This window comes from Natrix helvetica (genome assembly GCF_964273705.1).
Source record: "Natrix helvetica genome assembly, chromosome: 12".
NCBI classification, from domain to species: domain Eukaryota; kingdom Metazoa; phylum Chordata; class Lepidosauria; order Squamata; family Natricidae; genus Natrix; species Natrix helvetica.
This window is the reverse complement of record NC_138556.1, coordinates 14,164,440-14,178,216: the sequence shown is the minus strand read 5'-3', so window position 1 is coordinate 14,178,216 and position 13,777 is coordinate 14,164,440. Positions and strand designations below refer to the sequence as shown.

General features: G+C 43.8%; 1 protein-coding gene across 3 annotated transcripts in view; it reads right to left on the bottom strand.

Annotated features, from left to right (window-relative positions):
• Positions 1 to 13,777, bottom strand: part of FBN1 (fibrillin 1) — a 196,600-nt gene that overhangs the window by 47,927 nt on the left and 134,896 nt on the right. For all 3 annotated transcript variants that reach the window (XM_081964556.1, XM_081964555.1, XM_081964557.1), the window contains exons 32-37: positions 13,011 to 13,136; positions 6,063 to 6,185; positions 5,035 to 5,157; positions 3,109 to 3,234; positions 945 to 1,067; positions 224 to 346 (exon numbers count right to left, since the gene is read on the bottom strand). In XM_081964556.1, the coding sequence (XP_081820682.1) occupies positions 224 to 346; positions 945 to 1,067; positions 3,109 to 3,234; positions 5,035 to 5,157; positions 6,063 to 6,185; positions 13,011 to 13,136 (744 nt within the window). The remainder of the gene's footprint in view (positions 1 to 223; positions 347 to 944; positions 1,068 to 3,108; positions 3,235 to 5,034; positions 5,158 to 6,062; positions 6,186 to 13,010; positions 13,137 to 13,777) is intronic.

The following is a 13,777-nucleotide window of genomic DNA, read 5'->3' as shown; positions in this document are numbered from 1 at the left end:
AGCTTTCGTTAGCCACGGCTAACATTGTCAGAGTGTAAAAGCCATTAAAGAGATAGCTGCCTTTATACAATGTTAATCAATTTGGCCCTTGCGCACGTGATAGGCCCATCCACCCGCCTCCCACCTGTGATTAGCTTTGTTGTTTTTACACCAAGCATGTTAATTGATGCTCCTATTCCTTCCTCCCTTATCTAACACAGCAGCTTACCACAACATGACTTACCAACACAGCCAACACGAGTTGGGTTCAGTTCAAAATCTGGGGGACATTCACAGGTATAACTGCCTGCGATGTTGAGGCAAGTGCCACTGATACATGTCGTGGGATCTGCACATTCATTGATATCTGCACAGAGAGAAAAAGGCAACATTAACCTACAAGTCAGCAAAAGACCCTAGTGCTCATTTAACAAGGACGCTAAGCTAGACAAACTTGCATTCTAATCACAAGCGGAAATGTTCAGTGTAACTACTTTATGGCTATTAGAGACTTTTAGAACAGCAAGCTTAATTTGACCCTTGGTGAGTTTTACCTTCTTTGGATTTTTAAAAAAAATGTAAAGAAGGTAAAATAATATGCAATCGGCAAAAAGCCAAAAATGGATTTTAAGAAAGTTTTAAACATATCGGAGTTGGGTGACTGTAAGAAATATTTTTTAAAATTTAAAAAAATAACTAGGAAAACTTACTTGGGAAGTGGCTGCAAGTGCCCAAGAAACCTCTGGGCAATGCCCTGTTTGGTCAAATTAACTAAATAACTAAAGTCCTACTAAAAGCCAAACTCCATTTTTTAAGGTTTTTGAAATGTATTTAAATACAAGAGTCTACTTTAGCTGCTCAGCCATTTTTCCTGAAACAGTGGAAACTTGTTTTTGGTGGCTTATAGGAGCAATGATTATACCAAAGTTAAGACGGTTATTAAATTGGCCAAACTATTAAGTTACCTGTGCAGTTCCCACCACTTCTGTCCAGTTCATATCCTGTATCGCACTGACATCGGAAGAGGCCAGGAAGATTGTGACAAGTTCCAAAAACACAGATGTTGGAGAGGGAGCACTCATCAATATCTGTAATGAGACAGTTGAGAAGAAATAGGAGAAGATGGTTACATTTTTGTCGACCGAAGGAAGAATTAAAAGCCATAGCATGAATATCTCTGGGATCATTCTCCTTTTATGAAAATGACACAATTAGCTGTGTTGGTTCAAACATTTTGCACATGTGTGCAACATCATCACACAGTGTTCTTCAAACCTTAGCAGCTTTAAGAGGGGTGGACTTCAACTCCAGAATTCTCCAGCTTTGCTGGCTGGGGAATTCTGGGAGTTGAAATCCACCCCTTTTAAAGTTGCCAAGATTGAGAAACACTGCTATAATACATATGCAAAAGACTGTGGGCTTAGGTCACCATGATGAAACACTGCTTCTTTCCTTCTGCTTTCCCCGCTGACTCTGAAACGTAGAATTAAATCACCCCAAAATTAAAAACGAAAGCAGATGAATGCAAGGTTTCCTTCTTCGTTAACTACATGTATAAATCTGTACAAATCCAATCACCGCGAAGCCCAATCTTCTCCTCTCCAGTGTCTCGTTCCCTTTCTCCCATTGACCTTTGCCTCTAACCGCCATAATTTTAATCTTCTTTAATTTTCTATGAGAAAGGGTGAGATTTTTTGCCCCATCCGAAGAATCTGAAGGAAATTAACTGATGCTCTGTGGGAGTAGCAGGGAGTGTCTTGCTCTTTAGTCTTCCCAAAGGCATCAGTTGTGCTGATGTCTCCACTTATTTCCCTTCTTGGAGACATGGAGAATTAACAATTACGTCTACATTTTCATAGACCCGCCCAATATTCCCTTTTTGGCCATGACCAAATATTTTTGTTCAGATACAAGTCGGAGCATATGAGAGGATCACTCTTTACGGCCAAATGTTTATCTCAATATCATACAACCTTTTTTTTCCCCCTTCATGCTTTTACAAGAATTATCGTCTTGATATACGTGACGTGCTATTATTCTTGGCAATCAAAATGCAAAATTAACGTAACCGCTAAGATGAACAAGGCCAAAAGGGATACTCAATTACAGCATCTCTGTAACTCTTTGCTCTCTTATTGTTTGCTCAAGGAAAAAACGTGGTTTCAGTATGGTTGTGGGGTTCTAAGATGTTAGCAACCAGTTCTCCGCCCGGTTGCTGGGTGGGCATGGTTATGGTACGTGTGGCCTACTTGGCCACCTGCACCATGGTGGGCAGGGGAGTTTTCACCCTCCCCAAGCTCTGTAGGCTTCCAAGACTCCGGGAGGGCAAAAACAGCCTCCTCTGGGCTCGGGAGGCCCTCCAGAAACTGGAAACAGGCCTATTTTCAGACTTCTGGAAGGTCCGGTTTTTGCCCTCCTAGACCCTCCGCACGACCCCTGCATTTACCTGGAATCCAAAATGGGCCATGTGGAGACTCCTAGGAGGGACAGGTTGGTGTAGGAGGGGTGTGGTGGGCAAAACCAGCAGGTCCTTCCAACCCGTTCTCCCAAACCGGTGCGAACCGGCTCAATCCCACTACTGGTTTTTAACTGTATTTTAATCTGTGAAGTTTTAAAGTTTTAATTTTTTTACTTGTTTTATAACTTGTAAGCCGCTCAAAGTCACAGCATAGGATAGATTGGCAGCATAAAAACAATTTAAAATTAAAAAGACAGCATCTACATTTTGGGAGGTTGAGAGTATGGCAAAGGAGTAGACTATGGGGGTTTAGCTACCTTCTGCTTTTCAACCTCTATTCCAGGGGTCTCCAAGTTGACCACTTTAAAACTTGTGGATTTCAACTCCCAGAATTCCTCAACCAGCATGGCTGGCCTAAGGAATTCTGGGAGTTGAAGTCTCCATATCTTAAAGTAGCTAAGGTTGGATGGCTGAGGAATTCTGGGAGTTGAAGTCCCCACATCTTAAAGTAGCTAAGGTTGGATGGCTGAGGAATTCTGGGAGTTGAAGTCCCCACATCTTAAAGTAGCTAAGGTTGAATGGCTGAGGGATTCTGGGAGTTGAAGTCCTCACATCTTAAATAGGGCTATTGCCTAAGTGAGATTATTTAACTGCTTTATTTACTTAATTACCTTCACAAGATTTTCCATCAATGCTTGGCAAAAATCCCATGTCACACTCACAACGGTAACCCCCGGGTGCGTTCAGGCATTGGCCATTTTCACAGAGGTTGACATTTTCAGAACATTCGTCAATATCTGAAAAGTGAAAAGAGTCCTTTTAGTTGAAAATGCATTCCAAACCTTCCCTACCGGTTCGCAAATGTGAGCAGACATGCACTCGCTTCGCTCACTCACACCACCTCTGTGCATAAGCACAGCAGTGATGGGTTCCGGGTCCTGTTTCAACCGGTACAGTTGCAACGGGGCCCAGCATCCTCTACATGAATGCACGCAGTGCACGCATGCATCCTACCCTCCAGCGACACCTCTGTGACGCTCCAGCTGCCCGGCAAAGCGTCGCGTAAGTGCTGTATGCACTGTGCATGTGTGCGGAACCCCCAAAGAGTTTAAAGACAGGTAAGGACGACGGGCGGGCAGGTGGGCCCTCTGGAGCACCATACTGGAATGGTACCCCGTGCTCTGGGCAAGACCGGTACGTCCGTATCGGGGCGAACCGCCTGCAACCCACCACTGACGCACAGCTTTCTGCACATGTGCTTTTTAATTTAATTTAATTTAATTAGCACTTCTAGACCGCCCCCTCTCCCAGAAGGGACTCGGGGCGGTGTACAGTCCATATCAAAAATGATGAAAAAAGGGGCTAAATGGGATGCTATAGAGCTGGGCAGGGGTGAGCAGGGCCACCAGCGATTTCCGCTACCGCTTTGGGCAAACCAGGGCAAACCAGTAGAATACCACCTCTGATTCTATCTCCTTGCAAACAACTAACTGGGGTTAAGAATTCCATATGAAATATACAGGTGGAGGAAGGATTCTTACTTATAAAGAAGTAAAACCACCTCCAATGACAAGTCGACATGTAGCAGAATATGGAATACTTTTATAAAGAAATTATAGCATGTTTTGTCTGGCTCTGAAAGTCAAAATAATTTGGAGCCCAAATTGGAAAATAAGATCTGTTACTATTATGCAAAACGTTGTACATAACTCCAGTCAGAGACATTTTGTTATCATGAATGCGTTACATAAAGAAAACCAGATCTTGTTTAAAATTTGATGGGATATTTTATCTGCCAAAAAATGAAAAAAAGCTTTAGGAAAATCCATGCTTCACATGCTCAAATTCCTAGATTCAGCAGCAGTTTCTCTAGGATTGAGTTGTTTGCTTTGTTTTAAGATTAATGGCAACAGCTTTTAGACTTCTATGCCACCTTATAGTGCTTTACAGCACTCTCTGGGCAGTTTGCAAATCAGCATATTGCCCCCCAACAATTGGGGTCCTCATTTTAACGACCTCAGAAAGATGGATGGCACAGTCAACCTTGAGTCGGCTGGGATCAAACTCAAGGCTGTGAGCAGAGTTTGCCTGCAATACTGCATTCTGTCGGAGTTTTGGCAGCATGCCTACAGGCTCATAACACAACATATAGCACACAGTGCCTTAATACAATTAATAGTGGTTTATATACAAAATATATACAGGCATGTACACGCAGAGATAAATCCCTTATCAGCTACAAACACATGGAGAGAAAGTGAGATCCATGATGAGAGATAAACGCCCTCTAATAGACACACATATATATATATATATATATATAGATTTGTGTGGACCTCCCATCAGAGTCTTAAAAGGGTTATACCATAGCTGCAATGAATCAGCCTCATTGCATCAGCCACATTACATTGCATCAGCTTACCGATTACAGTTTACAACCTTTCATCAACTGGCAGCTATTAAATCCTCACTACCTTGACACATTCTAACCACTGCACCATCAGGCAAGGCTTAGCATATTATGTGGAAATATTCTGCCTGCAACCTGGGAAAACATTTTTTATCCATTAAAGCATCAGATTCCCCTAAAAGCTCACCTGTACAGGTCAATCCATTCCCGGTATAGCCTTCTTTACATAAGCAACGATATGATCCCGCCGTGTTCTTGCAATCAGCATGTGGACTACACTGGTGTGTGGCATTGGCACATTCATCCAGATCTGGAGAGGACAAAAAGCAGCATTAATGAGAGAAAATCCTCAGTTACCTGTGCAAAGGTCATGTGTGCACAAGATTAAAAAGAAAAACTCTAGTAGCGCAGATAACCCTCAACTTACAGCCTTATAACAAATGTTTGTGTACGTGTGTGTGCATGTGTGTGTGTGTTCCAACCTAACTCTGGAATGCCTCGAGCAATTTCAACCAAACTTGGTACACAGATGACTTACTCTCTGGAAACAAATACTGTGGGGGGTAAGACACCCCTAACAACCTCTTGGAATTTTGTTAAGATGCAGCCTGTTGTGCCTTAAAATGGCTTCTACTGTACAGGGCAGTGGAGTTGCCATGGTAACGGATTCACAGTACTCCACAAGGGGGCTCCCTCTAGTAAGGGGGAAAATCCAACATTAGAAATTACGTTTGGTCTGGAAATTTTCCCCTTATAAATAAATACCCAGGCAACGCCGGGTTATCGGCTAGTTATAAATAAAATCTGGATTGAATTGCTTTGGTTCTCGAAAGCAAAGTAGAAATAAGTTTAGATTTCTAAAAAAAATGATAAAATGATTATTTTAAAAACATTTGGGCAACGATACAAGAAACCCGAGGAAGGATGACTTCCTTTTCTACATGTTTTCAACAAAAACGTTAGGTGAACATCTGTAAAAGGCAACATCGATGTATGTTTTGATACCCAGATTTGGCTTTGATGCTTAAAAGAGTCACTTTCAGATGACAAATATATCTTTTATTCTGTGGGAAAGGGATGAAGTCTATGAAGCTGTTTCATGACAATTTATTTCACTATTGAGTTAAAGACTGATTCAGATCGTCTGTGGGTAAGGGTGTGGGTGTGTGGATGCGTGTAAGGAAGGAAGAGGGAGGAAGAGTTGTCCAAACTCACCTACACACTTGATCCCATCTCCAAGCCAACCTAGTTTGCAGCCACATTTAAAGCTACCAGCTGTGTTTGTGCAAATAGCGTTCCGGTCACAGTTGTCAGCGCCGATTTCACACTCATTTACATCTGCAGAAAGAATGGACAAAAATATCAATGGCAATGCACGTACGTTTCCTCCTTTATATAAATATCGCAGGGTCAAAGGCTCTAAACCCCCCCACACACACACACTTGATTTCTTGATTGTGTGGGAAGAAGAAGGCCAATTTGTGAGTACAAAGACAAGCCACAGTTGTATCTAGAACAGCAAAGGAGATTCCTCCAAAGAATATGATATGTTCCACTGATTACACTGATATCCTGCCTTTCCTTCGGGGGCCCAAAGATGCACACATAGCACTCACCGCCCCATTTCTTCCCATAACAACCACCCTATAAAATGAGTTGGACTAAAAGGCAAAATGAACGCCTGCCCCAAAGGCATCCGGTGAGGTTTCATGGCTTTGGGTAGACTTGAAGCTGGCATTCCACGGTATCAACCACCCTCCATTACATTACATTACGCTTTGACTGGTCCGCTGGTGATTTACCATCCGGCAAAGCTTGTTGGAATTCTTTCATTGAGTAGTGTATTTAAATCCATATTATCAGGCAAACGGCGGCACAGTGGGTGGCTCAGCGGTTAAGACGCTGGGTTTTTTCAGCTGGAAAGCCGGCAGTCCAAGTTCAAGACCCGGGGGCCATGCAATGGAGTAAACTCCCATCCTGCCAACCTAGCAGTTCAAAAGCATGCAAATGTGAGTAGTTCAATAGGTACCACTTCAGTGGGAAGGAAGCAGTGCTCCGTGACCTCACGCTGGCCACATGACCGCGGAAATGTCTTTGGGCCTTGTTGGCTCAATGGCCTTGAAATAGAGATGAACACAACCTCTTTATCGTCAGCAACTACTTCCAGAGTAAAATCCATGAGGACTCCTTTACCTTTTACTATCAGGCAAGTCCTAGGTGGCTACCCTAACATGTGTTGTGGCCCACCAGCAGAGCTGGCAGCAGAGTCGGACGGTGAGGAGGTTGGGGAGGAGCATGGGCCAGTCCTGGAGGCTGAGGACGGCTCAGATGAGGGCTCTGCCTTGGAGGCAGAAATGGGGCCGAGGCCGTCTGGCAGTGATCAGGTGCCTACGGAGCGAGACAGCAGTGAGGCAGAAGAACAGCTGGAGCCTGTTCCCAGTGTGCGCATGCGCAGAGCTGCCAGAAGGCAAGAACAACTAAGAAAGCAAGGTCGACTTAGGAGTAAAGCCACACCTTGGAGGTGATTGGCCCCTCCCATAGGAAGCAAAAGAGGAGCGAAAGGGGAGTGGGCTTTTGCAGGAAACAATTCGTTTGTTCGTTCATTTTAGGAGTGCGTGAAGATCTGTCCATGAATCTCAGAGCCTCTGGGCCAAGCCTTCTCTTGCACAGCACTTTGTTTGGAAAAATATTTACGTGGCAGCTTTCCAAGCTAGATAAGGTCTGTGGTCATAAATTCACCTTTGAAAGACTGTTTGCCGGGCCTTTGCTGAGTGTGAATGAGAGGAATTCACATCCGTTTAATAAAAGGGGTTTTGTCGGGACCAGGACTCTGCTTTGTGCTTTTGGGGGAAGTTTAGGTCAGAACAAGATGGAGATAAGCTGCCTGATATCATAAGAGAACATTCACACAGTAACCACAATCTTGCACAGAACTGGTTGTTCATGATACTTCTGGTCTTATTTCACGATCCCCTGAGAATTCAAATGAAAGGATGGGATGACCTGATTCCTCATCTCTTGTCTTTCTCTGGAGGGAACAAGTGAAACCAAGAGGGGGGAAGGGCACACATAAAAATGAAAGAAACGTGGTAGTTCTCAACATGCCTTGTCCATCACGCCCTCTTGACAATTCCTCTTATTCAGCGGACCTATTTTTTTATTGTGTACTGGTTTTGCCAAAGGGGTAAGAGGAATTTAAGAGTGGTTTTTCTTCTTCTTTCAAACGGCCAATTGGCTCTCTCGATTATTCCAATGCAAATAAAATCTTGTTTCAACTCCCCAGCGTGACAAACAGAGACTCCTTTGTGGGCTGTCTGCTTCTCCGAGATCTTGGTACTATCTCTGGGAGTCTGCCGCTCAGCGGGACTGAAGATACCCAAAACTGACTCCAAATATGAGCCATATATTCACTGAATTAACTAAAGGCACCCCCAAAAAGGGGGCGAGGGAGCATGGTGCCAAGACTATATAAACGTTTTTTTCTATCGGCTCTTTCTCCGCCAATCTTGTTTTTCAACAAACTTCTCCTTTGAGAGGTTTGAAGCTATGGCTCGCCAAGGAAAGCAAAGATTCCAGTTTAAGGCTGTCCTTACAGCCAAACGGTTTTCTTACTTCTTCTTACATCCAGAACAAATGTCTTCTTATCTATTGAAGCAACTTCCATTAATATGATGTAAATAGTTTGCTCTGCTTTTCCCGGCCGCTTGACATCACACGAAGAGGAGATGTAATGGCCTGAATCACTATAGATTTCAGTCCCAATTCCACCCATTTTAAGAACGCTTAAAGGTGGGTCTACAAAACTGTGAGTTTGCACACTAGAGACATTTTAATCTTTGGAAAAAAATGTAGGCGATTGCATCTTTTCCCCCAGGGAGAACTCAACTGGGGAGGGGCAGCGTTTTCAACAGAAAAAAGATATCTCGGAGGAAAATTGTAAGAAACACCACACCTTCTTCATTTGCGGTCTTTCATTTGAGTCAGCAGTCAGCTGTGTTTTACTCAACCACAGGAGCAAAGACGCAACCTACACAAAAGAATAGTACGCAAGCTGGTATCACTTGCTAGCCTTCCGGCAGCAAGTGTGAAGTGGTTCGCACCTATTCGGGAAAACCGGTTGTTAACTTTCTAAGCAGTTCGGAGAACCGGTTGTTGGAAGAAATCTCATTTTGTTTTTCCCCACTTTACAGGGCTAATCCTGTAAGGAAGGCAGGAGGGAAACATTCTGGTGTTGTTTCTAGCCTAATCTTGATTGCCCTGCTTACAGAAACTGCCTCTCCAGTTAAGCCTTATTCCATTGTAACAACTAAGGAGAAGCGCCCATCAACTTGAGTGACGTTGAGTTGACCACACCTACCCAGTCACATGACCACCAAGCCCTGCCTACCCAGCTGGTCATTAGGGCAGAGAACCGGTTGTTAAATTATTTGAATCCCACCACCGCACACACCCCTGATGCGAAGTAGACCCCTAGCATCATACTCATAAAGATGACCCTCGTACACACAGAACCTGTTGGCACAACAATTTAACTGGATAAAAGGAGGCGTTATCATGCAAATATTCTAACTTGCAGAATCTCCAGACAGGCTGCGGCTCTCACGGTGAAAACCATTTTGGGTGAACTGCCTGAGGGAATAATTCTTTCCCCCACTTCTGAAACTGAGAAGTCTTAGAGAGGTTGTGCAAAAAAAAAATGAGACTTCTCTAACTTCTGAGTGTGTTGCTTACATTTTGTTCCCCGGGGCCACATGAGACTGGAGTCAAAAGGGAGCAAAGAGGAAGGAATAGGCAAATAGGAAGAACGGTGGCTGGAACTGGGTATGTCTAGTTTAATGAAAAGAAGGACTCAGGGTGACATGATAGCAGTGTTACAATATCTCAGGGGCTTCCACAAAGAAGAGGGAGTCAAACTATTCTCCAAAGCACCTGAAGGCAGGACAAGAAGCAATGGGTGGAAACTAATCAAGGAGAGAACCAACCTAGAACTAAGGAGAAATTTCCCAAGAGTGAGAACTATTAATTAATTAATCAACTATTAATTATGAATGCTCCATCACTGGAGGTTTTCAAGAAGAGACTGGAGAACCATTTGTCTGAAATGGTATAGGGTTTCCTGCCTGAGCAGGGGGTTGGACTAGAAGACCTCCAAGGTCCCTTTCAACTCTTTTATCCTGTTAAATCTCCCCATTCTAACCATGACAGTGTCAATCCTGCAGATATTTTTTCTGCACTGATCAAGAGGAGGGGGAGACCCTAAAAAGTGCCAACTTTCCCATTTTCTTTGCTGTCATTGGAGGTCTTGGGAAATGACCACTTCCTAAATGATTGATTAATCAGTTATCTAGAGGTAACTGATCTAATGACTTGGCTCAATCATGTAGTCTAAATATCATTTGGGGTGTTGTTGCCCCATACGATCTGCTGGGGAGGGGACTCCCAGCTGGGCAGGGGGGTTTGTCTTGACTTGAAGCAATTTATTGAACAGATGTTGTTTTGTAACCAGGCCAAAAAACCATCTTTGCCAAACGTAGCCCTTTAAAATACTGCCTGAAAAACTTTAGGAAGGATGGAGAAAAGAATACTCTTCGGGAAAGGACTATTCAGGAGAAGGTTTCTGGTTCAATTGCTGGATAAAATGTGTAGGTCCCAAGGTGGGGAGGAAAGAATCTTCCTCTGAGAGTTTGGGAATGGCTGCCAGAAAAGCTATCCTAAGATTAGATCATTTTCCTAGGAGATTCCCAAAAGTGTTAGATTTGAGATGAGTTTTGAATGCACTTTGTATCGTTTGCATTAGGTATCTCACCAGGAGCCAATAATTGTCTCTTGAGTTCTCAAAGCAGACTTGAAAAGGTCATGATCAAGTTTTTTAGGAATTGAACAAAGAAGAGTTGAGGAAAGTTGTTAAGACTTCAGATGTACTTCACGGAGTAACAGAAGAACAGAGTTGGACGGGACCTGGGAGGTCTTCTAGTTCAGCCTCCCGCTCAGGCAAGAGACTCCATGCCCATGATGGTGAGCCTATGGCACATGTGCCAGAGGTGGCACAAAGAGCCCTCTCTACAGGCATGGGCACCATTGCCAGCTGCTCTTCTGCTTTCTGGTGTGCATGAAAAACGATCCGAAAATGGCCTGTAATCAGCCAAAAAAATGGCCTGAGAACGGCCCAATAAATGGCCTGAAAAAAGTCCAGAAAATGGCTTGAAAACGGCTTGGAAAATTCTCTGAAAAAAGGCCAGAAAATGGCTGGAAATGGACCTGGAAAATGACCTGAAAATGACTAAAAATGGCATCAAAACAACCCCAAAATATTACAGTGGGCGTGTGAGCATGTTCAATAGCATGCACACATGTGCTTTTGGCACCCAAGGTGAAAAAGATTCACCATCACTGCCCTTGATCATTCCAGAGAAGTGTCTGTCCAGTCTCTTCTTCAAAACCTTCAGTGATGGAGCACCCACAGCTTCTGAAGGCAAGCTATTCCACTGGCTGATTGTTCTGTTAGGACATTTCTAAGTTCTAAGGTTGCTTCTTTCCTTGATTAGTCCCCATCCATTGTTTCTTGCCTTGCCTTAATGTAAGGCATTAGGCAGCTGACATGCAAGTTAGACTTGAGGCATACTTTTCCTACAGTCCTTCTTTCAACTTCCTGCTCAAAAGCCTTTCCTTGTTGCATTCTTAATGTGTGCAATATGCACATACCTTAGCTGACCTACTCCACTTTCCGTTTCAGATAATTGAACATGACAGCACGAATGCAGCCAACATAGCTTGTCATAAGTAATGTACATCATGGCACAAAACACAGCATTTCCCTAAGCTCGGCCCCCATACAGTACTTATTGAGAATGGAAGCACAGAAGAGAGAAACGAAAAGTTCTAACATCTGCGTGGAATGTAAATGCATGTCGGTGGGTGGATCATGCACTCCGGGAAACGGCAGGGGGTGGGGTGGGTTGAGAAAGGAAAAAAACAACTTGTTTACTTGTTAAGATGGAAACAATCGGTAAGGGGGATGAAATATGTCGATGCAACTTCAAGCAAACTCCCAGAATCTTACGCAATCATTTCAGGACAGAAAGCGTTTGTGTGAACATTTTTGCAATCCTTAAAAAGAGGAGCTGAAACATGTTGGCCCAGCTGCAAGAGGGAAGGAAGGAATCCATCCCCTTCGGTCAAGCAGTCCCACGCGAGGGTTCACTCTTTAAAATACTTAACACCACGTTTTTTGGGGGGGGGGGTCTCCTGTCTGAGAAACGGAAACCCAAGTTCTTGGCACATTTTCGGAGCATGGAAACTGACGGCGGACATGTTCCTTTATGACATTTGAGCAAAGGAATTTGGACCATTGGGATAAAAAGCATGATCCCTTCCCCTCTATTGTAGGCTTTCCCAGGGCAGCTGCAAATACGGTGTTGATGTTCAGATGAGGACTAAAAGGAGCGCACATAGAAATGGATTGCAGAAATAAAGATCTTGATGGATGGAAAATAGGCAATATGCTGAATAACTGATTCATTAAGAAGGCAGACGGTGGCAGACTTCATAGATGCCCCAAAGGAAGGGATAACGTATTTTCCGGCATATAAGATGCACCAATATTTTGAAGAGGCACATTTTTTAAAAAAGTTTTTGCATTCTGCAGACTTACCAAAACGGGCTGTTTTTCGCAAAAACGGGCCCGTTTTTTGTCAAAAAAGAGGCATGCATAGCCTTTAGGAGGCTTATGGAATGCTCCTGGGGGCTGGGGGGCCCAAAACAAGCAAACAACAGCCTGTTTTTCACTCATTTCTGTCCTCCCCAGCCCCCAAAAGCACTCTGGAAGCCTCCCAAAGGGAGCGGGGTTTCAGGAGGCCAAAAATGCTGTATTCAGTGTATAAGATGCACCCAGATTTTCACACTCTTTTTTTTGAGGGAAAAGGTACGTCTTATACTCCGAAAAATACGGAGATAAGGATGTATTTCAGAAATAAAGACCTTGACACAGAAGGAAAACAGACAATATTTGAATAAGGCAAAATCTACGTCTTTCACAATCCAGCTCATCTTAAATTAATCCTACTATGACAGGCGTTATTACATCAACGCAGACGAGAGCTTAGAAATACACGACGCATGATGGTTTTTTTAAGAACAATCACACCCTCCTAGGTAAAAACGTACCTGTGCAACCTGTCGTCCCTTTCTTCCCAGAATAACCTATTTCACAGTGGCAGATGAAAGAGCCTTTTGTATTCTCACAGCTCCCGCTCAGGCAGATGTTTGGATTCAGATCACATTCGTTAACATCTGGAGGGGACAAAGAACGTTCATAGGTTATAAAATGGGATTTCATGCTTGACTCATATGTACTGAAACCAAGACTCATTAACAAAGAAGTATTATAAATTTGGCAAGGAAAAATTCCAGCCTATTCAGAAGTAGGTTTGTTTAGTTAGTTTTGGGGGGGGGGGAGCTGGAGTTTAAACCCATAGGGATGCTGAACTCTATCCCCCCCAAGTGTATTCACAAGACAACAATTGCTGCTGTTAGATCATAATTGTTTACGCTCCCCGAAAACATTCCCAAAATGGTGGGCTGGTGCTGTGTTTTTGTCTTGTTCAGTCATAACATCAACAGCATTAATATGATCTAAGGATCCATCTGTGTATGTCAGGGGTTGGCAACCTTAAACACTCAAAGAGCCGCAAAGGGTCCTAACTGGAAGCCCCCCCTGCCCCCGTTCAATTCTGGAGCCAACCAGAACTCTGGTTCCCCCACCATAGAGTCTCCTCCTAGCACGGCGTCCTTTTTCCTCTACCTGTCCTGACCAAAAGCCCTACCAATTGTGGAGCCAACCGGCGACAGGGAGTCACAGCAGATGGATAAAAAAGCCACTTGCAGCTCCAGAGCCACAGGTTGCAGCCCCTGAGGTATGTAGACAGTGTTCT